Source organism: Echiichthys vipera (genome assembly GCF_963691815.1).
Source record: "Echiichthys vipera genome assembly, chromosome: 9".
NCBI classification, from domain to species: Eukaryota; Metazoa; Chordata; class Actinopteri; order Perciformes; family Trachinidae; genus Echiichthys; species Echiichthys vipera.
Genome location: NC_139834.1, coordinates 10,750,727 through 10,775,249, shown reverse-complemented (window position 1 = coordinate 10,775,249; position 24,523 = coordinate 10,750,727). Strand labels below are relative to the sequence as shown.

The window sequence follows — 24,523 nt, the reverse complement described above, 5'->3', positions numbered from 1 at the left end:
CTCAATGAGTTGCAGCATGAAATCTCACTCTATAAAAGAACAGGATCAGCCGTATCTTCACTGTACTTCCACAGGCCACATGAACAATCATGCGCTTTGTGTAATAGCTCTGAAAGCTATTACACAAAATGTCACCAATGACTAGCAGCCGCGCTGGGAAAGAGATAACAATTCATATGGCGCAGCCAAGACTTTCTGGACGCTACATGTTTTTATGAAAATCCTGCCTTTACTGTGGTGCTACAGACTGCACCAAACCTCATCCTGATTTAGACCTCAGTGCATGTCGAACAAGCAGAGATTAAGATCGCTGGTGTCTGCTGCTGATTGATAAACGCTGCCCTAACCAGGAACATCTGGAGATTATATTCCATTGTGTTTCTTGCTGCAGAATATTTCGAGAGGGCGGGGGAAGAGGCGCATGGTGACGGAGAGAACAGAGGATGTTATGATTCTCACAACCTGAGGCTGGGAGATGGTAACACGGTTTGACTAGCGACCTCTGTCACGTGATGTGCAGGCTGGCACCAGAGTGAGGCAGCGGTTACGTCACCCTGGCCCTTGGTAGCCGTAGTAGTAGTGGGAGTTGGTGATGGAGGAGGAGGGGGGGGGGGGCCGAGCAGCTGTTGCAGCCCGTGTGCCAAAGGGCTCCCCATGTTTGTTGCATGCCCACATCCACCGGCACTATCTGACATCCTGATGCATGCATACGTTAATTCAAACCTATATCTGCTCCATTGTAGTTTTGTATTAAATGTTTAGACAATGTCTATAAATGCAAAATGGGGGGGAGGTTAAAGTAGTTTAGTTTACATTTAACCAAAATAGTGAACACAATAAGTGCAGGACGTTTCTGTAAAACAGGCGATTTGGATGAATTTGGAGCAGATTAATTCCCCTGACTATTGCATCAAAGATACGTTTCCCTTTTATTTTTAGGAACTTTTAATATAGTTCTCTGACTGTATTTGTTTTTTTAAAGTTATTATCTTGACAATTTAATTTGCAACAGCCAGACTGTAAATGTTTTCAATAATAACACCCCTTAAAACCAAGAAGGCCTTGATATAATAATAGTTGCAGCCACTTGTCAAGACCCCAGTAAATACTCATATTAATTCCCAAAGTGTTCTCTTTATTAACCGCACAGCAACAAAACTGTAAAAGTAACTTTATAATAATGGATATTTATTTGGGCACTGTCGCGCATTCCAGAGGTAACAGACCTAATGAGATAAATGTCTAAATGGCTTCCTGCCATAGATTGTTATTCTCTGTACAGTGGACTTTTTCCGCTTAACAGGAAAGCGTGGTTTTCCCCTTCATATTCCACTTGATTAAATGAGGCTTTACAAACATTACAAACCTAAAGGCCTTTAAGATCTGAGATATCATCTCTCCAACTGAAACTCTCCTCCTCCAGCAACACTTGGCTCCAACTGCCAAATAAACACTCATACTTGAGAATTTGCAAACTTCAACGTGTGACGATGGATCATTTCTTGGCACGACACAGACAAGAGCTAGTCCTGTAGCAGCGAGCAGAAGGTACAGGGACGGGGTGATGGTGATAGTGTTGTCGATGGAAGCGCTGGACACTGAAGTGACAGACAGACGGGATAAATGAGCTCGCTGGCTGACTGCGTTGTGCCAAGAGGAAGGAGGGGAAAGTCTGCATCACTGATAATGAAGTAACCAAGTCCGCAGAAATGACTTCTGCTGCTGCCATCAGAAACTTTTTGCTACGTTAGCTCTCTGTCATACCGCGAACAAAGCCAGACAGAAACACATGCCACAATGTCCACAAGATTTTGTCTTTATTCTTATTAAATGCCATTTATGTGGCATCTCCTGAACATTCCATTTTTCAGGGTAACTTACAACGCATGGTGGAGTTCACATGAATCGCAGCACGCCCTAACATCTGAGGCTGGTTCAGAGGAAGTCATCTGAACATATATTGTATTAGACATGTGACCTATATAGGAAGATGAAGCGAGGGTGAAAGGTAGCGTGATATGAGTCTGGGCAGACTAGGGGCTACAGTTCATCTTATTATGGAGTAATAAACAGAATGTATGGTAATTAACAAAAAGAGGTCAATAAAGACATTCATTAAAATGGTCTCTACGGAGTTCCTATACAATTTCCATTAAATAATTCAGTTTTCTTATTTTACCTTTCTCAAAAAAAAATGTAAATGTTATCATCTGCCGCAGTGTTAGATAAAATAATTAGATGATGATACCAGTTAGCTAATCCTAATAATATCATTCCCCAGATGAGATTATTCTTCACAACTAAAAGAATAATATTTGAGAGAGTCAAGTAGAGGTGCAACTCATGGTTATTTTTATTAATTTTTTTTATTGATGACTATAGAGATTTTTTTTTTTTCAATTCATCGTCTTTAAATAAAAACTAGCAGCCAAATGGCAGCGGTATGTCAATATGTAATGCTACACATCACGCATATTCATATTCACTTCAGCCTATGAATTCTATTTATTAATCAATTAGTTGGACAACAGGAAATTAATCTGCAACTATTTTGATAATTGATTTATTGTTTAAGTCGTTTTTCCAAGCAACAAATATTCTCTGGCTCTAGATCCTTGCGGCTTTATTTTGTCTGATATGGTAATTAGTTTTTTCTTAAGGTTATTGAGATTAAATGATCACCTTGGGCTAAATCATGATGGCCGTTTTCCACCATGTGTCATTTTATAGAACAATCAATTTATCTAAAAATGAATTGCCAGATTAAGCCATGATGAAAATGACCATCAGTTGCAGCCTGTGAGCCATATCGACTATCAAAATGGTTACAAATAAATGTTCTATTTTTCAACTTATCTGTTAATAAATTAATCATTTCAGCTTGTGTCTACAATTTTCTTTTTAGTACATTTGTACAACAGTATATACTGAAGCATAACCCTTATATTCTGATGGTGGGGTCAGTCCAGGTCAGGTCCTGTGGTTAGTGCTTAGCTCTCATCTACCAAGGCGTTTGAAACATCCAAGCAGCCAACCCACCCAGGAAACTATCAGTACGAAGGAGGCATAATGAATACACATTGGTCTGGCTGGCTTCCTGAACCAGGATGACAGAAAATTGGACAAAGTCCAGTCTGACTTCGTTCAGTGCCCCCCACTTTCAGCCTCATCACCAAACACGTCTGTACAAACACCACATGTCTCCACTGGGTCAATCACCACCACTGTACTGTGACACTGTTACTATGACAACGTCCCACCTCTTGCTCTCCTGAGCAACGCAAGCTCCCAAGCACAAGCTGGGAGGTGGGGAGAAGAGGAGGAGGAGGGGCAAACCCACCCATTTACACACACAGACAAGCATGGCATGGAAATCTTTCTTTGATGCTGATGCAAAGAGACTCGTACACTGAAATCCTCCCATCCTCCTCATGAGATGGCTCTCTGGTGCTGGAGTGTGATGAGAGGGGAGCCAGGATGCACCCGCCCACTCAGTCACATGATGCCATCAACCATGACCAGAGAATCCACACTGCATCCATCTTTCTGATTTATTCATAAGAAGGCTTAAATAATTCAGGCTTGTGACCAGGTAGTGCCCCCCCAAACTATCCTGAAAGTGTTTACATTAAGACATCATCTATAACCTCAGCAGACCACAGGACTCAATGTTAAAACCATCAAATAAACTAAATGAAAAAATATAGTAAGAAAACCACTGCAGGAAAATTCACACTGCAGCATTAAAGACAGCCAGCCTTCCCATCCAAACGCTAAGAAGATTAGTCCAGGGAAAATGCGACAATGTTCAAAATAGTGTGCAGCTTTATCTATAGGCCTGCCAGCTGAAAATGCAATCATGGAGCCACCAGCATGTTCGCACCGCTCACTGCTCCAACTGTGAGGGTGACACTGTCAGAGACACTGTCAGCTCTGTGGTGTGTGCTGGACAGCCATCTTACTCATTGAGACATGCTGTGATTGGGCTTCCCTGGGTTGCTGAATGCAATGAGGATAGTGCTCAAAGTGGAATTTCTAAGGACACCCGATGAAATACTCTTTGTACTCCAGCTAAGACACATAATGAAGAGTCAAAGTTGGGTCAATCCTGCTCTTTTCCCAGTGGATCATACTTTTTTTTTTTGGTGAGTAGCTTAATGAGTACCTGATTCTGAAACAGGATAAAGAATTCAGCTTCTTTCCTAAGACATTTTGCCCCCTCGGTATGACTCTTCTTGGAGGTATCTACATTATTTGGGGGATTTTTTTGCCTTTTTATTTGGAAGTACAGCTGAGGCTTGACAGAAAAGGGGGGAGAGAAACAGCGGTCGAGATGCTCATGCTCTACCAGGCGCCCCTTCTTGGAGCTACTTTTTTATTAGTTTTCGTCTTTAAGCGGTTATTTTAATTGATCTTTGGAATAATACAGTAGTATTAAAATGAGTAATGGGTTCATAAATTAGCAGAGAATTAATTGATTTCAATAACAAAAAATAATTTAACTAATTACCCAATGGAAACTCATTGGGTAATAAGTAAAATTATTTTTTTCTTGCTACCAATTCTGTGATGCTGTACTTATAGAGGCGTATAGGTCAATAGTAGGACAATGCTAACATCCTAATATTTACCAATACAGTTATGACAGAACTTCAGTTATGCTTACTGTGTTCATCTTAGTTTAGTATATTAGCATTCTAATACCTGATAACTAACTAAACGCAAAGTACAGCTGAGGCTGATGAGACTTTAATTGATTTTGCTGGTGTTTGTTCATAAGCCCAAGTGTTGGACTAATTAAAAGAAAAATTGACCTGATGATGGTGTTAAATTGTTGATGAAAGTTATTTCCATTTATCCTAAGAGAGAGACATGAACGTGTGTACCAAATGTTGTCGATGTGGCCACAATATATCTCCTATCCCTCTGTTATTCCATCATTTCATATCCCCATAACTATAGATATCATGATATAGCGTGTTTACTGGTAATTCAATAAATATCCGATATGAAATAACCACATGCTAAAGCCTACTTTTGTATACTCATGTGTAATACTGTAACTACTTGATGAATAAAAAGTCGTGAATAGATAAGATAATGTGCAAGATCAGAACGTAAGGCATCGTCCAAATGGCGTAAATATTGCTGTAACGCAACATTGTAGCAGAAACCATATAAAAAAATATACGCAATAGACATTTCATATTGTTGTCACCCAGCCCTAACCAAATGTTATGACAATGCATTATTTAGACATTTCACTCAAAACCGCAAACATCAACATCAAGGTGGTGCTACGGGAAACGTCAGGGGACCATCGAGTCAGTAGGATTCATGGAAAAGAATAATGATAGTGAAAATAAACATTAGTTGCAGCACTACACAATTCATCAATTCAGCACTTCATTTATAGCAATACACAATCCATAATTCCAGCAGCAAGTGTTACAGAGGACTTCCTGTAAGCAACTCCATTTGTAAACTTCCCATTGTTGATTTTTTTAATACCATAATGGTCGTTGTAACTTTAATTGATAGTGTGGTTTGCTATCAGTCAATATTTCTCCTACTGCTGGCTTTGTGGTGCCAACAGCTTTACTGCTTCAGTCTGCATAGTTTTCATTACAAAAGCAGAATTTCTAACACGTCAAGAAAATAAATGAACATCCAGATCCACAAATCACCGGCAGTGGCCCTAAGAGGACATTTACTTGACTTTCAAGGACATTTTTACAAAAGCCTTCTTGTCCCTGATCGAAAGGCTGGCAGAGTATTGTAACATGTAGAAAATAGATAGTCTTTTGTTGCGGCGGGCATGTACTAATGCAAGGTATGTTAAACACAACATCTCAGTTAAGTTGGAGATCACAAGCGAGCATGAGTAGAAAGCCAGAGGAAAAGGATCTACCGATAGTCGGTGAAATTTAAAGCCTCCCCATATCTCTGCAGCAGATTTGCCCCGCAAGCAGCAGCAACAAACCAAACCAAAGCACAGCAAGACAACACAGCAGTAAAGCAAAGAAGCACTTCAAAAGGAAATGTTGTATCGGCAGCACTGTGTACACACCTTGGCATTAATATATGGGTCAAAGGGCCCACAGCGTTTGAACTCTTTATGGTCTACAGAGCTCTGGGGGGGAGGAAGAGAAGATAGGCCAATGGTTTTGGTTCAGACAAGCAATGAATGAATGAATGAATGAATGAATCACGATCACAAATGAGTCAAACTAGATAAAAAGGAGAAAAATAAATCAGATATGAGTTAATGAACAATCAGGTGTCATGAACAGGCAGGGAGAAATGACACAAAATGAGACAAATGTACTTTTCCAGCTACTTTTTGTAGTATTACTGAAGTACTTAAGGCTTATTTGATAACATTTTATGGTTAAGGGTACATTATATGGAGCTCATAATGGGTCATTTCTCCTCATCCCAGACAGGACAGGCCAGAGATGGAGTCGGTTTGTAGGCTGTCTGTGCAGTAAGCAACCAAAAAAAAGAAAAAGAAAACAGTTTAAATGGTTAGCGGCAAACAAGCACTTCTCACACTAGCATGGCGTCAAAGCACTTCAGGTATCGCAGCATCACAGTAGAAGTCAGACTTCTGCACTGAGGTCCGTGCACTCTGGTCACAATCTTTTTTAACAAATACAGTATAGAGCATGCCATGCTGAACTAGAATTAGAAATATGTCCATGGGGCTAAAAATTACCTCCTTACCAAGTGGAAAAAAAAAAACTTCCTACAACTGTAACTGTGAAACGAGACTGACTGAGAAAAATCCAATTCAGCACTCACATCCTTCATGACATTTTCAACATGGTAAATGTAGTCGAAAAAAAACTAAAGTGGAACCTTATAGGTGAGGCCACACACACACACAGAGAAATACAGAAGACCACATGCAGCGTCAGACCTGCTCGTTGATTTTGGGGTGTGAAGGTCCTTGGTGAATGAGCAGTTTGACGATATGTTCATCTCCCTTCCATGCAGCCAGATGGAGAGGGTAGCAGCCCTTGTTGTCAGCGATGTTGGTCAAGGCCTCGTTTCGTAGCAGCGCCTCCACCACCTCACTGCGGATGAAGGAAGACACAGGGGCCAAGAGTATGAACCACACTAATGAATACACACAGACACAGCAAACAGCCAATCAATAGCTTTATTTTCCCAGTGGGACAACTGTCTAAGGGTAAGACCTCATTTAATGCAGAGCGTAGAGTAGCTGAAACTGGCTCCAACACGCATGTCTCCCAATTCCCAGAGTTATTTATCACTGATCTACCTGTGTCCATTTAGGGCGGCGTGGTGGAGAGGGGAGTATCCAGTGCTGTCCACACAATTCACATTGGGGCCTCTCCAGATACTGTTAAGAATAGAAAGGATTGTTAGGCTTCCATAACAATACACGCACACACCAAACAAACACTGGCCTATCCCTCTGTAAAGTCTCTAACTGTGGGTGTGACTGATTCTGTTGTGATCACTATCTCAGGGCCTCGGTCTCTCACAGCAGCTAGTTGACATCACAGCCCAACCCCGCCTACACACAGGTGGGGGCGTACATTAATGAACTCTCCCTCTCTCTCTCTAGAAAAACATGTGTGAGGGCAGGAATGAAGAAGCACAAGCCAGCTGCAACACCAAAACAGAAGACCAGGAATTAAAGATATACTATCACCATAGAGCAGCAGCTAAGATGAGCCAATTATGTCAAATTTATAGTAACTTCATGCAACTTCATGCCTGATGATTTCAGGCCAATTCGCTAAGTAGAATGGGCTTTTGTTATGCAGCATAAGCAACAACAAACAAAGAATCGGGACGGAGCCTAAAGCACTGAAGAGGTTTAAAAGTGTAAAGTAGCCCAGCATTAGCACGGCACTCTCATTCACTGGAGCTGAACTCAGCTGTCAGCTCAGATTGGTTTGTTTCTTTTAATTTGCAAAGAGGGCTGTGGTGAGGAGGATGGAGAACGATGATAGAAGGGGGGCTGTAAAGGGAGAGATGGAGGGAGTAATTTAAGAGGCTAAAGGATGTTTTGTAAGACAGAGTGCCAGGACTGGGATGTGAGGCTCTCTGAAAGACCTCAACACATTCTAAATAAATCATGCGATACGGAAATCCCAGCACTAGTGAACCAAATATCTGAGACCAGAGTCATTTGGCAAACAGAAAGAGAATGGGAGCAAAACCAGTGGGCCTCGCAGACAATAAATCATGAATGGGGGAGAAAATGAAAAAAGTGAGGAGAAGTTTTTCAATATTTACTTAGCTTTTGATGTATTACAGAAAGTGTCTCGAAACAAAAGCAAACTACTGATATGATATTAGGGTATCTTCATAAATTCTATGTATTTCTACGAAAACAGTCTTTGGAGAGAACTCTACAAGGAAAAAGAACAGCAGTGCAGGCAGTTTATAAAGCCGAGAGCTGAGCACGCTCACAGACACATTTTGAAAGGTGCGGCAGCAAAATGTTCAGCCTCCTCGGCTTCAGTACTACTGTGTGACTTTGCTTTTTACACCATCGGTTCGTTTTTGTTGCAATAATGTCTGTTTTGCCCCCCTAAAATACATCTCCCATAATAGCTCTAAGAGCAGCCTGCAATTACACAGTCACAGCCGTCTCATTAAATAAGTGTCTTGGAGGGCTCTATAGCCTGCAGAACAATGAGCCCGGGCACAGACACACAGGGATGCACCACTCTACCAGTCATAACGCAAGCCATTTTTTTCTTACAGCAGGCCTTTTGGGTCTCATCTCAGCAGGTCAGGCAGCCATGAAGACACGAGGCAGCAGGGCGTTTTAGGAGGAAATACTAGAGTGGGAAAATGTGGTGGGAGGAAATGCTGGGGATTGATAGATTTCTGTTAGAAGGGGGAATGTGTGAGCAACGATTATGTCTGCTCTTAAGGCATCACACATACACACTTCCTCTCCATGCCTCCCGCACCAGTAGCCAAATTTATAGTTAGGAGTAGTGCAACACTGCCTTGTGCACAGCCGCTTAACATATCAAAAAGAAAAACTGAGACAGAAACAGACCTCTAGTCGCTGTCCTAGAAAAAGAGTTATGTAACGGCTTACAGCAAAAAGCCCATAAACAAATTAACATAAACATGAACAGAGCAGCAAGTACGACTGGAGTGGAGAATTTAACAAATTCGGGCATGGGGCAGTAATGACTGTCAGAGTAATGCAAGAAGGCATGCAGTGGATTTGGGAACATAATTAACGTATGATCATCTGCTTTAAAGACATGAAAGTCAGCCTATCTTGTGTTTTATGTGAAACTTAAGGCCTTCCCCCTGAATGTAGAAGGTTCAAATAATCAGTCGGATACTCCTAAGTTGACTGAGATTCTTCAAGTTGAGCACTTGTTCTTTTTTGTTTTGTTTTGTCAGTGTGCCTGAGTCTGCAGCTGGTCTGCGGACTGAAATGTCAAGTAGTAGTATCTGCTCCTGACTTTCACACTGCTCTGCGGTTCAGGCAGACGCTGCGGTCCTGGACTTGGTCAAGTTCTGAAATAATGTGATCTTCTGCCTTCTTCTTAGAAGTGGTGAATTTACAGCTCACAGCAACTTAATTCGATATAGTCTTTTTGTTTTATAGCAAGCGTCTGCAAAGAATGCAACATTTCCAACCCATCCTTTGTGTAGCGAGCATTAGCTGGGAGGGCTTAAATGGTTGTTCAAGTGTCGCTTCTATAGACTATATGAAAAATATTGACTGTTGAATATTCACATTTACTTAGTTTAAAATATCAGTGTAAGATAAAACTAAATTGAGTCAGATGTATCAGAAGACATATTGCAAGATTTCCCTTTGACATTCAGAGTCACCAATTTAACAGAAAATCTAGAATAAAGGCTAACATTTCTGATGTCCTCCTCAGCAGTCATGACTGATGTGTCATTGCCAGAAGTCCCAAAATGCCACTCAGAAACACAAACATTGTGTCACCTCAGCCACATGACAAAAGAAAACCCAACATGGATCACAAACCACAGCATGATGTCACTTTCTGGTTTCCGTTTCTATGATGCAGCTCTAATCTGGGTCATGAGGGTTAACTAACGCTATCAAAATCATCTGCATGCAGAGGGAACGAAGATGTCTACTCTCATTACAATTTTTCAATGTCATGGTATTTAAACTTGCTATAAGCAGAGCTGCCTGTAGTGGCAGTTTTAAGTGCAGTCCAAGTGTTACGTCCTCAGAGCATTTTGGCAGCATGGCATTCAAGGGCATGAGTCAGAGTGGTGCTCGACAATCCACTTCATCCTCTTACTACGGCTCACAACCAGCCTAACTGAGGGACGGGGCTTAGGCCCATAGCAGGGCAATGGGCAAAACAGAGTTGATTTGGATTGGGAGGGGGCACATTCATGCGAACCGACTGAGGAATTCCTGTTTGAAAGGCTGAGCTAATCCTTAATTTCCCTGAGGGAATATCAGCGGGATGAAGCTGGAGTTTGAAAAAGATTCTGGGGGGCTGTAATTCTGCGTTGTACAAAGCCTCGTCAGTACGAGAGGAGGAAGGATAATAACATTTCCCCTCTTTTATGTATTCTCTGCATTAGTCTGCTGATGTTAGTCACACATACTGAAGGCATTTTAAAAAGACAGTCATTTTCAAAATAAGTTGGCTTACACATAAATCTCCACTGTGTTTTTACTCTGAAGTCAAAATGTCATGGAGCTCAGTGATTATACACACAAACAGATGACACTGGACTGGAGTTTGGTTTTCAGTCTTGATGTTTGAACGTATCTGTCAGTCAGATTAAATCAAGTTTGTATTGATAATGTGATCCATATTAACTAATATCTGGCAAGCATCAAGTAAAAGGGTATTTAAAGTAAACCTTTCTATTTAACCAGTATCCTACAATATTTTCAGTGGAACCAAACATCGTTATATATGATTACATGTTTACTTATGGAGCCCTGGGGAATAGATGAGGCCAAATTCAGTCTCAGGTTTAAGCAAATAAGAACCCAGGTGAGTGTGAACCTGGTGTCAAATAAACAGATTTGCCCTCCAGCCTATTAGCAGTGTGACCACACTGGGGATTAGTCTAGCCTGGGGCACAGAGCCCAGCAGTGACTGGCGCATGTCAGCCACCGTCGGGCAAATTGGGCTTAATTATGCATACGGCTGTTGGGTGGTGAAACCAGATGCCTCGCCGTCAAACTGCCAACCTGCCAACCTGAGCATCTTCTCCTCATACTCAAATCTCTGTCAAGACAACATGTTCCTTGACATGATCAAACCGTGTCTAACAAAGTAGTGCACACTGATCATGGAGGTTGTTCTGAAGCAGTATTACAAGTTAGACTGCAATAACACCGTATTCCCCATGGTGTTAGCATTTGGCCAGGCTGCTAATATACCAGGTCCAACAAGTGATTGTCTGTCTGTGTCTACAGATAAAAAACATTTTTTAAAATCCTTTCAGTAACTTACTAGGATGTGAGGCCTATCATTGCGGTGGATTTCAAACTGGTGCACCAAGCCAAATTGAGAAAATACACATGAAATATAATGTTACACTCCAATGTATTTTGTCTGATCACCATTTGCATGATTATCCAAAAGTTGATTCTGTGAGAGCATGAATGCATGCTCCCACCTGTGTGTAGATGGGGTTGGGCTGTGGTGTCAACTAGCTGCTGTGAGAGGAAAGTATTGTAATGAAGACAGCGACATGGTAGCAAATTTCTGTCACTTTGATTGTAGTACACAGCTTTAACAAAGCCTGACTGAGGCTTCACGGCTCATAAACACACCACAGTGAGCATTTCATAGAACAACTGTTTTGTATGGTGTGAATAAACTGTGTATGCCCACAGACTATGATCAGACCAGTCCAATGGGCCCCGGCAGAATCAAAATGAAGGGCATGACAATCACTGGTAGCAGGCTGAAAAGGTGGGATGAGTAAAGAAGAAAAGAGATGGGGGAGAATTAGATGGGATGAGCAAAGAAGGAAAAGGCCTTCAGTCACAGCATGCTTCCTAACAAGTTGGCATTTCCCACACCGACTTCACAGCAGACGCCACTGCACAACTACACAGATGGTTTCACACCAGCATCCCCTGAGCCTTTGCTTTAAAAAGCAAGCTGATGTGAAGTTTCAACTCAAATCTTGCCCGGTGGATGGGCTGTTATTTTCAGATATGCTGACAACCCACTACTGGAAATAGCACACAATTTCCGTCTGATCTGGCTGGTTGAAGATTTGTCAAATTCTGCTCAGTTTGTTCACAAAACAGATCAGCAAAGTCTATGTTAACCATTTTAATGATTGTTAGTACGTTTTTCTGATCATAGGACTGATCTTTGTCACACCTTAATCATGATGTGTATGAAAGGTGTGATTACAGCCTGTTGCCATTACTAAGTAATGCAGAGGCTATCAAGTCCTGAATACTTTTGTTTCTTTTATACAAATATCTAAGAAGAGGGGATCCTGGATAATTTGTTTCCTGTGTGAACACATTGATGGCAGTGCCATTACTCTGGCTCCAAGTACAGCATTTTTGAAGTCTGGAGGTGGGGTGGAGGTTGGCATGGGCCCAGCAGGTGGGCAAGAAGGCTGCTGAGAGCAGCAGAGTGGGAGAGAAGGGAAGATGCCAGCCAGCAGGCCAGACTGATGAAAATGTCTGGGTCGGGGGCTGCTAACAGACAGCTAACACACATTAGGACGGCACAGGTCGAGAGGGTGGGCCTGACGTCTCTGGTCAGTTTGGTGCCTTTTCCTGTAAATGGGTTTATACACCAAACACAAATGTAACACTACCTCAGCTGCCTTATCTTTTCTATTTTTCCATTTGTTATTATAGTTTTCAGTAAGTGGGGTCAAATAGAGTTAACAAACACACATAAGACGCAGTAAACATGTCTCTGTGTTGCTGTGCTGTAACTCTCTGTTTCTTTTAACACAGGAAGCACAGAAAGAGATATACTATCAATAAAAAGAGAACTAAGAAACACAAATGTCCTGATTGTTGAGCACTTTGTAATATTGTGAGAAATACCATTAAAATATTTTTTACCATCATTGCCTCCTTCCTAACAAGATATACTGTATTTTATATTTCAGACGACCCTGAGTAAACTTTTCCTCTACAAACTAATCAAGAAACCCCTGACCCACTTTGTTAAAAGCTATTTTTATCCTATCGTCATTTGGTTAAAGTCAAGATGTCTACATACTGCAGGAGTTGCACCCCACACACCCACACATATGTGGAATTCATCATTGCCACTAAGTGCCTTTCTGCCTGCTTTCTCAGACTACACAAACATAGGCCATAAACATAACGCACAGAGCAGAGCATCCCGAACTCAAATGCTCCTGGAATGCTAACATGGTGGTGTTAGATTTCCCAGCTACCACTGCTCCCTCCTGGGTTGAGCCAGCTACAGTTTCTTTCAGTTCAGAGGTCAACAGTTGATGAAATGTGACTGCCACACATGCCTGGCTTTTAGATACCCAGGTATGATCCGAGGCTCTAGCCAGTACTGTGAAAGTGATAGAAACTGCCTCTTTAACATTGTCTGTCTGCACACAACAACAGGCAGTGAGACACTTTGCATTAGCTTTGATAGCTGCTATGAAACCCAGCTGAGGGTGTCAGATTCCCGCTGTGAGCCTGTCATCTGCAGACACACCATCCCCAGTCCTACAATGCACCTTCACACTCAGTGGATTCTACATGCACAAAGATAATAATAACAGAGAAGCTCCATGGACTTTTGTCAAAAGACAATATGTACTAGTTTTTATGTGGCAGATATTTTCTCAGATGACACCAGTCTGAAAGCTTGGGTCTGCTTGGGATGACACAGAAATTGTGGATGAAATCGGATGGAATGATCTGGAGTTGTGCCAAAGCCTCAAAATGCAAACCAAGTCATCACACTGATAGCTTTCCTCGCTAGCATTCTTTTAAAAAGAAGGAATCACACACAAATACAATTCAAGAGGCCTTTGTGAATAACTGAAGCGGATTTTTATCACCCAATATCACAGAAGTCCCACTTGTATTAGCCTACAAGACTAATGAGTAGGACACTCTAAATAGGTGGTCCAACTCTATCCAAATGACAGCTCAATTTTCTTTGTAAAACTAAAAAAGTACAGAAAAGCCGCAGAATGGTCTATAGGGACTGATATGAATATGAAAAGCCATCATTCTACGCTTTGTCAGTGGGACAAAGGACGTGGCTGTGAAGCTGGGAGACGAGCCCTCATCTGGCTAAGCTCTCAGAGCTTCTGTCCAGGACTCCATGCATTCCTCTGTTAATTTCCCCTCAGTGGGCAGGAACTTTCTCTGCCAGGGACTAGTCTTACCTCCGGTCTGACCGCAGCAGCTGCCTGTGTTTGGACAACCTTGTCCAGGAAGTGCAAGTGAAGAGCTCTTCCTGTAGACCTCCGAGATCAAAACGGGTCATGGAGCTTTAGAAAAATTAGTGTACAGAGGAAAACAAAGCAAATGCGTTCCCTAAAAAGGGATCTAATAAAGACACCAATATGGCCTAAATACAGTAATTCCAACTAACAGTCTCAACTCATCAAGTTTACTTTTGCATCAACGTTCACTGCACAGTGGCACTATGAAGATTACACCGTAACCTTTCAGCTGAAGGAAGCTCCGCCCAGCTCGTTTTGGTGATAATGGAGCACCACGGAACAAATGTTTTGGGCGGCGGTGGTGTTAAACATGTCAGGGTCAGCGTCTATCCCATAGCAACCGCTGGGATGCAGCCTCCTGGGAAAGCTGACATTCCTCAGAGCAGAGCAGTACAACTGCCTTGTTACAAAAACAACGCAGGTCCTGACATGCACCCCATTCCAGAGCAAGAACGGCAAAAATCTAGTGGGAACATAAGCAAACACACCTTCAAAGAATAGGGATGAATCTGATCATGAGGTTAGATTATTCATCTGCATATAGCCTGTGTGTTAATCAATTTAATAAACGGGTAGGTGTTATCGACTTTATTGTGTGCATAAGGGCTAATATCTTGCCATAACAGCACAAGACGCAATACGTCTAATAACAAGACTGTACAGATCAACTAAATTCCAAAGATGTTTCATTATAGAAATTGAAGGAAAATGCTTGTAATAGAGTGGAGTGCAGTGGCGTAACACACACATCCCTTTCTACATGTTGACATTACAACCAACACAGGCTACAATTTGCTAAAGACAGATCCTACAGATCAAATCTCCTCTGACAGGATTAGAGGCATACACTTTCCAACAATGGATGATGAATAACATACAAAGTGATTCTGGTAAAGGGAGAGAGGAAACACGCCCACCAACCCACAGCCCATACCACTGTAATAATTCACTGTGATGTCCTTAAACGTATTGACATTTTCATTACGCAAACTAAATCAAATGTCATACACAATAGCAACAATCCCCCAGGCTGTCCTGTGGTCACTAATCTTGAAACTCGTTATATTCTAGATGTTCTATGAGCTGGGTTGTCCACTTTTTAAGTCTGTACACCAGTAGTTAATTCATTTCCTACAAAGTCTAGCCAATAATTTCCCAGAGCTACCATTGCCAAACATTGATTGCTCAAGTCAGAACAGATGACACAATGGGCTCTACAGTCCGCCCGCAGATCTGTGAAGGGGGAAATGGAGCCAGCCTTGACTGCATGATATGCCTGAATTGGATTTCCGATTAGAAGGGTTTAATGTAATTACCTTGAGTATATTGTGCAGTCTGCACGAAGTATCACAACGATGCATCACCTCCAACTTTGCCGTAACACTTGTCCCTTGAATAAAGGCTGGCACCCAGAGGAGCAGTGTCATATTTTGATCGACAGATGTTCACCTGCATGTACTCAGTATTTAAATCGGGGTGCAGACAGAGAAGCCACCTGTAGGCTTTTTGCATGTTGCACTTAGCCTGGCCACAAGATTAATCTGCACACGTCTGCAAGATATGTGCCATGTTATCTATAAGCAGACATGTCGCTTTAGAGAGTAGGCTCTTCTCAACAACATTAAGATGTTGTGGGTCTTTATATTGTACTGTATATAATAATGGCTGTCTCAACTATGGATGGAACTACATCATTTTCAGAAAAAACTGCTTCAGCCCAGGGAAATCCAACAATCATGTTGTGGTTAGCCTACACTACAGATAACAACTGCAGAGCAAAATGAAACTCAGAACTTGTCAGATCAATTATATTTAATCCTATTATTTAATACTACCCGGCAGCCCTCATCTGCACATAGTTAAAAGGGTGGCACATGAGAAGTAGGCCCAGCCAAGCTGCCTCTTCATAATACTGTGAGAAATTTGATGCAATCTTATTAAAAACAGGGACTCGGGCAAAAAGCATTAACCGATATCTTCCATTTTAGGCAAATGTGTCCAGTTCAGTAGGCCACCACTCCAGACAGATCTATCAACAGACACAGTATGTGCACAGGTGGCATGTAGGCAAGGGTGACAGGTACTGCATATAGAATAGTTTGCCGTCTTATCTCTGAATCAGAACTCACAACTAATAAAGGGAGGCAGGAGAAGCAAGAAGCAAGGGTGACAAGCAAAAACCTCGACAGAGCAGCTAAACCTTTCCAAGCTTGCATGGTAGGTCTTATAAGGATGTGAAGAACCACATCAAATGTCTACCTCACCAAGGAACTTCCCCCTTGTAACCACTGACAGATAGAATTGAAATCTGCCAAGCTTAATTTACATGTGGATCGCATTTATATGCAGCTCAAGTAGTTGAGGAAAAGAGAAGGGGCTTACAAATATTGAGCTCTTGAAAAAGATTTGCAGTAAAAATACAGTAAATATAATGCTGCTTAGAAATAAGTTTGGTTCTGACAAGTGCCTTTTCTACACCACCTCCACCAGTGGGTGTTCAGGTCTAGACTGTATGCAAGTCATTAATAATCCATGTGTATTAGTTTTTTAAAGAGACCACGGGCGGTTTTGTTGCGGATTTCTGTAGTTTAGTTGCATCACAATACCAACCAGGCCGTTTAAATGCACATTACAGTACAGACACAGAGCTGGGTGCTAACAAAGAAGCATGCCACTGCTTCTGTGCTGCATTGGGTTTTAGGTTGTTTGTTTGGCAACGCAAAAAAATGAGCATTACACTGTAACTAGCCAAGATTATTTTAAATATTTCACTATATCAGTAGCTAAATTATCAGACAAAATTGACAAGGAAAACACTGCGGGTTGTCTCCTATTCAGTTATATCCACCTCTCCTTCCCTATTCCCCGAGCCTGTACCTGAGCAGACTGGAGAGCGGATGAGAGGAGGCGCCGTGCCCGCCGATGTTGCCGCTTCCACCGGTCCCGAAAGACGACCCGCCGCCGGTGCCAGCGGACTGTCGCCTCCCGGATAATAGCTTCTCCACCGCGGCCAGGTTTCCCGTGCGCGCCGCTTCAAGAAGTTCCTGCTCCTTCCCCATCGCGGATCCCAGAAAAAAAAATCAAGAGGAGGCGCGGGGGGGGAGAGAGAAGGGGAAAGGGGGGCTTGTGTTGCGGGAGTGAAATTCCTCTGCGATCCCCCCCGTTTTTCTCAAGTTATTCCTCAGCACTGCTCATGTGGGGAGGAAACAAAAAAGCCTCCGTCCGCCCGCTGGATCCGTCCGGTCTCGATCCACGGTGCCTGCTGGTGCTCAAGGGGGGGAAAAGTTTCAGTTCAGCGGCACGGTACCACCACCGAGCAAACTTCCTATGACCAGTCCCCGGAGCCTCGTCCGTCACTTCCTCGAAACTGCCCTTTCTTTCTGCATCTCCAATCCGAAACGCTCCAGACGCGCGCGCGCGCACACACACACACACACACAACCCCCGAGCTCCCCCGCCCTAACCGCCTAATGAGGTGGATGGGTATATGCAAGATGGCGCCCGAGCTCAATTAGAAGGATTATACCATCCAGTGCTTGAAACATCTGTTCTAGTGTCAGTCACGTCTACAGTCCAAAACAAATGTCTCAATATATCCCTTTAATTATTTACAGTTATTATTGTTTTTATTGTATTAATACAGGCAGATAGTATACTCAAAATATATAACATTATAATACAATGGTGACATAAGCAACATTGACAGCACACAGATAGGTCAGATTATTATTATAGATAATAATAATAATAATAATAATAATAATAATAATAATAATAATCAGAGTTAATAACCAAAGACAAAAAGGAAGACGGAAAAAGAGAATAAAACACATATATAAAATAAAATAAAATTGGTAGGGTCCCTTTAGTAAATCGTGAAATTAAAGTTGAGAGTAGAGGTACACTTTGAATCTCAAATGTGCGTAAATGTACAAATGACTATTTACTGTTATTGGTCCATCATCTGTGTTGTACGTTGTTGGCATAAATTAGAAACTGAATTAGAGACTTTAATTTACTCCAAAATATACAGTCAACTGTCAACTGGGTGAGGCTATCAACAGTAACCAGGAAATAGTGTTTGCATTCATGTCAGTTTTGCCAGAAAGAAATACCTTATGGGTGTGAACAATAGGTGTGAACAGGAGCGTTTCATATCGTGATCAGATGTCAGCATATAAAGATACAGTGGGTTAATTATCCCTAAACTGTAGGGATCTTTGTCTAAAACTGTGATTCAACTGTATGTCGGCTGTAACATGGTTTGGAACTTGTCGATTAAGAGTTTAATTGTAAATTAGCACGTTGTTCCCCAGCTAGTTAAAGCAAAACAAACGTCTCGTTTAGTGCTTACATGGTGTCGATAAAGTTCGTTCTCAACCGATTAATTCTACAAGGAAACATTTCACATTTTAAAAATCTCGCTTAATCCCTTCAAAATTGAATTTCGGAATTATTTTGATTATCCAAATTATTATTATTAATAATAATAATAATTATTATTATAATAAGAAAATAATTTATACTGCAATATTTTTTTTAAGTAAATGTGATTTTATAGACTTACTTTTTGTGATTATTTAATTATCGGTTATTGTTTTATTTTCTAATCCTTTTTTTTCTTATTGTGTATTTAAGTAATGTTTCTTACTTAAATTTGCAAATAAAGTTGTGAAACAAAACAAAAAAGATAAAGTTTGTTCAAAACCGGAAACGGAAACCCGGTGCTAATGCTATCAACAAGCCGAGAAAACTAGCATTCTAGCGCCATCGAGTTGCTGTCACACTAATGAGTTTGTTACATTGAATTAACCGTAAGTGCGATAATATCCCCTTCATGTGCTCGTCTCATTGTTAATTACTAGCGTCAGTTACTAAGCTAACGTTAGCATACCTCCACCGTTAGCGTGGCTGTTGCTGCTGTTTGTTGACGCCTAGCTGCAGAGAAGGTAGGTGCATGCTATTCCATCCAATTTTTTATCTAAATGTGATCAGCAACACAAACGTGGCTCAAATCATTTGCAGCTGCGTAATATTGTGTGTGGTAAACATGGTTTGTCGTGCTGCAAAAGCTTATTGTAGACTTGAAAAGCTAACATGATACATACCTAGCGTTAGCCACACTGGCACCTAACTACCAATGGTGGAAGAAGAGAAGTTTTTACTTCAATTAAAGTCATAATATCACACTGTAGAAATACTCTGTAACGAGTAAAATTCCAGCATTCAAAATGTTTCTTAAGTACAAGAAGTAAAAGTACTCATTATGCAGAATGGCTCATTTCAGAAAACTATATTATCAGATTGTAATTTTTGTTATATTTATTTAAATATCACTTTAATGTTGCAGTTGATAAAGGTAGGGTTTATTTACTTTATACACTCACCGGTGCACCTGTCCAACTGCTTGTTAATGCAAATCTAATCAGCCAATCCCATGGCAGCAACCACATGTATTTAGGCAGGTAGACATGGTGAAGAGGGTGTGCTGCAGTTCAAAGCGAGCAACAGAACGGGGAAGAAATGTGATCGAAGTGGTTTTGAATGTGGCGTGGTTGTTGGTGCAAGACGGGCTGGTCTGAGTATTTCACAAACTGCTGATCTACTGGGATTTTCACGCACAACCATCTCCAGGGTTTACAGAGAATGGTCCGAGAAAGAGAAAAGATCCAGTGAGCGGCAATTCTGTGGGAGCAAATGCCTTGTTTTAGTTAGAGGAGAATGGCCAGACTGGTTGGAGCTGATCGAAAGGCAACAGGAACTCAAATATCCACTGGTTCCAACAGAGGAATGCAGGAGAGCATCTGTGAACACACACCACCACCTACTTTCTAGCAGATAGGGAACAGCAGCAGAAGACCACACTGACACTTGACACTAGGCACCAGGTGCACCTAATAAAGTGGCCGGTGAGTGTATACTGTCCTGTCGCTTATTCTATAACATGTTATTTCAAGTATAAAGTAGCATAAAATGGAATTACAGAAATACAGTACAAGTACCTCAAAGCTGTACTTAAGCACAGGCCTTGAGTAAATGCACTTAGTCACTTATCACCACTGCTTACTACTTAACCCCCCAATGAATATTACAGAATCTGAAGCTGCCAGTCAGCGTTAGAAGGACTGACTGATTATGGCCGACCCTGCACGGATCAAACCCGAGGCTACACCTGAGAGAACACCTTCTGCAAATGAGGAGCATCCTAAATCAGAGAAAACAGAAGATGTACCAGCCATCGCAAAACCCACAGATGAAGACAAAGAGTCATCCTCGCAAGATCAGTCCAAACAGGAGGTTAAATCTGTGAGTTCTCTGCAGCTCAATTTCTTTAACAGTGGGGCTCAAATAAGACACAAGTGGATCATAGTCAAGTTATCTTAGTGGTTCTAAGCAAATGTCTTCCATTTTGAAGGAAATGGCAGCTGCGGAAGATGAGGAAGAAGGAACGTCTGGCCAACCTTCTTCCAAAAGACTGAAGGTGGAACCAGAGAAGAAAAAGGAGAAACGCCAAAAAGTTGATGAGGATGAAATACAAAAGATGCAGTAAGACTAGGATTTCTAACAGACAATCCTGATAATAAAACAATTTTGTCTCATCCCAGTAAACAACACTATCATCCTCTTGTTGTTCTTGTCTTGCAGGGTTTTGGTGTCGTCTTTTTCTGAAGAGCAGCTGAATCGCTATGAGATGTACAGACGTTCTGCCTTCCCTAAGGCAGCAATTAAGAGGGTAAGCATTTATTTATTTACCCATTTTAATATTTGACTGAAACTACTTTATTGGCTTGATGTCTTTTCTTTTTTTTTTCATTTTCTAGCTGATCCAGTCCATAACCGGATCATCAGTGTCCCAGAATGTGGTGATTGCCATGTCTGGTATTTCCAAGGTTTTTGCTGGGGAAATTGTTGAGGAAGGTGAGTGGCAGACTTACAAAGCAGAGTTAAAATGAACTGGAACACATAAATAAATGCATTTTTATTTGTACTTCTCTCTGCAGTTAAAATGTTACTTTTATGAAATTAAATAGTTTGTCTTTGTCCTCACAGCATTGGACGTTTGTGAGAAGTGGGGCGATACACCACCGCTTCAGCCCAAACATATGAGGGAAGCAGTGAGGAGGTTGAAGAGCCGAGATCAGATTCCCAACACCAAGTTCAAGCAAATTATCTTTAACTGAGGCACATTATATTAATGTATTATGGTTGTAAATACAGCATGTTTTATACTAATGTTTGTCGTTGTGCCTCAATTTTTTTAGAGGACTTTTTTTTTCGGTTGGAAAATTGTGTGATGCCTTCATGTTTCAAGGGTTTGAATTACAAAAATTCACACTTTGTTTCTTTTTTTTATAGGCATACAAGCACACATTGGGTATTCGCTTTGATTCATGATTGACATTTTTAACATGTTTGGATGCTTTTTCATTCATTAAAATCTGTAGTGTGAGAAGTTGACTGCAAAATTTGACTCATCATTCGGTTCAAGTTATTTATTTTCTCACTAAAATAAAGAACTATGTTCCGAGTTGTATTTGGAAACATGCAGACTTCATTGAGGTTAAAGTCCAACTTTCACACTACTAAAGTGGGGTCATCCCTATGTTCCCCAGGGTCTACATAAAAAAAATTAGGTCTACATAGGCCTATTTGCCAGGGAATTCGGCACTGATTGTGGAAAAAATAACAGACTGCGTAACATAGGACCCTTTCTGTGACAAGCAGGGAACAGCGGACCCTTTTTTAAAAAAAGGTCACACACAAAGTGGGGGAACATAGGTATCCTCCCTACTAAAATAACTGTAGTGAGACTTTAACTTACAAGTTTCTGTATTATATTTTATGACAACAAAAAAACCAGGCTGCAATTGAAAGTTGTTGCACAGAGACATGCATTTTCTATTAAAACCTAAAAGGCACAACTTAAATGTGTTCAGCAATTAATCATTTATTCTTTCACTTTTAAAATGTTTTCCACATACTAGCTTTGGTTCACAGAACCAATTGTATATTAGTCTCAATGAAGTGATAAAGACGATACAAAATTCAATGTAACTACACAACTGACAAAAAATACTGATTTACATCAAAACAAGTGCAATTTCCAGTGAATTTATCACACAAGTGCAAGTAATTCACAAGGCAGAAACTATGCAACATCGCCTCGGTACATGCATCTGCTTTCAGTGGCAACATTTTGCCAAGTCATTCGTATGAAAAGAGAACACATGTCGAAGTGAGTCTCTCTTCAGTCTCTGTCGCTCTTCTCTTTGCATGGTTCTGAGCACAGGTTATGAGCAGATGGACCTCAGAGCACCAGTTTGTCAACAGAAAGGATGCTACTTAACATTGAGGCCGGACAGAGGAGAGGGGAAACTGGATGAACTTTACTGCTACATGTTGCTTCCAGCATGGGAAGTTTAATTTCGTACCACTGTATCTTTGTCTGCTAAGGCCATGCAAAAACATAAACATCAAAAGCTGAGAAGATCACAACTATAAGTTATACTGAGGTTAAAAGGCAGTATCTCTATTTTATTACACTGATAGCTAGGATCTGTTGAGTACACATGCAGTTGAGGGGAAAACATAAAGACCTGATAGCCAGGTAAATCACTTTTCTTTGACATTAGTCATTTGAAAATTGAAGAATTCCGCATCAAAAATGTGCAGTGTTACCATTTCTTCCCATGTTTTTGGTTAAATCAAAGCTGTCTTCCTATTGCTTAAATATTTACATTCCTCTTTAAGGATGCAAATCTGTCATTCAAAGCTTACAATGCAATCAAAGTTGAAGGAAAAAGACAATATTTTGAATGGGGAATAGTCTGCCAAGTTAATCCACCAGGGGTCTCCCAAGCACCGACGGACAATGATGAATGTAGAGAGGTGGCATTAACAGCTATGCAACCATTAAAATGGATAATAACTGTACCTTCTTGGGCAAAATGCTAAACCACTGACTTAACAATAGGGCATTTGTACATAAAATGTAGCTGACAGGTTTTTTTCCATTCATACAATGAATTTTAAACAGTCTTTTTGATGAACAAATCCATCATTGTTGGAAACCATGCATATAATAGATTTATGCATAGAAAAAGGATAACACACCGAAAAATCTCAGTTTTTGTACTCAATTTGGTCATTAACATGAACACTGTGCATGCATACCAGTACCACAGCTTTTTTAAATGTCAATTTCTTCGATTGATATGGCTTCAAAACACTGTAAAGGAACTAACAAAACAAAAAAACATTGACAAATCTAAATAAATACACACGCATACGTTCATGACTACAATGCTAACTGTACTATACATGACAAATGTGCACAGAGGTAATACCACAAGTAGACTGAGTTGTTTCCAAGTGAGCTACAATACAAGTGTTAAGAAGATCAAGTATTATAACCCTAGTAGCTGGTATAACCCCAAACCTTTTTAAACCAGAGTGAAAACACTAACCCAATTACAATACTGAAGCTACCGCGCACCCTGCTCTCCACAGCCGAGGAACATATCGAAAGGCGTGTCCTCTTGAGTGGACATTCAACCACAGAGCACATTGTTTCACAGTACAAAGGAAACATCTTCATCATTTCACAACTCCGAGACAAATAACACTGGGGAATAATTCAACCTGCTTTTTTGAGAACAGTGAGAACTTGAAGAGTGTGTAACCATTCCACCCTGGTGATAAAGCAACCGAGGTGGAAATTGAGACGCATCTGTCTCTCGGTGAAAGCAGTGATCTGCTTCCTTAAAAAAAAAAAAAAGTGCATTATTGTTTTCCCTACCTTTCACAACACATTTTCAACAAGTAACAGCTGATAATATTGTCATAATACTTTAAATGAAAAGAAACACACGCCTAACGGAATGAATCTACATTACTAAGTCTATTTAGCTTTATGACAAGTTTATCTGTAAATGTGCTACGTTTAAATAAGCACTGTTCACAAAGCATGCTTGACATTAAGTTGTGTTTTGTAGAGGGAGCAGCTGATGGAGTAGCAGCTGTCTGGCAGTGTCAGTGCATGTGAAGAGGAGGTTTTGGCATGTGCTCAACTTAATGTTTCCGCAACACAAAA

General features: G+C 40.9%; 2 protein-coding genes across 12 annotated transcripts in view; one reads left to right on the top strand and one right to left on the bottom strand.

Annotated features, from left to right (window-relative positions):
* LOC310951866 (ankyrin repeat and SAM domain-containing protein 1A) overlaps window positions 1-17,816 on the bottom strand; it is a 65,925-nt gene extending 48,109 nt beyond the window's left edge. For 9 of the 11 annotated variants that reach the window (XM_083920324.1, XM_083920316.1, XM_083920319.1 and 6 more), the window contains exons 1-4: window positions 17,308-17,816; window positions 7,289-7,369; window positions 6,923-7,079; window positions 6,071-6,133 (exon numbers count right to left, since the gene is read on the bottom strand). In XM_083920324.1, the coding sequence (XP_083776450.1) occupies window positions 6,071-6,133; window positions 6,923-7,079; window positions 7,289-7,369; window positions 17,308-17,489 (483 nt within the window). In that variant the 5' untranslated portion in view covers window positions 17,490-17,816. The remainder of the gene's footprint in view (window positions 1-6,070; window positions 6,134-6,922; window positions 7,080-7,288; window positions 7,370-17,307) is intronic. The other 2 variants (XM_083920317.1, XM_083920318.1) reach the window with 1 other exon arrangement.
* A 1,358-nt stretch (window positions 17,817-19,174) lies between these two features.
* On the top strand, window positions 19,175-21,883 carry taf11 (TAF11 RNA polymerase II, TATA box binding protein (TBP)-associated factor). The gene is made up of 6 exons (XM_083920623.1): window positions 19,175-19,379; window positions 20,525-20,736; window positions 20,846-20,976; window positions 21,076-21,163; window positions 21,252-21,348; window positions 21,481-21,883. The coding sequence occupies exons 2-6, from the start codon at window positions 20,566-20,568 to the stop codon at window positions 21,609-21,611; spliced, it is 618 nt and encodes a 205-aa protein (XP_083776749.1). The 5' UTR covers window positions 19,175-19,379; window positions 20,525-20,565; the 3' UTR covers window positions 21,612-21,883.
* Window positions 21,884-24,523: the final 2,640 nt, after the last annotated feature.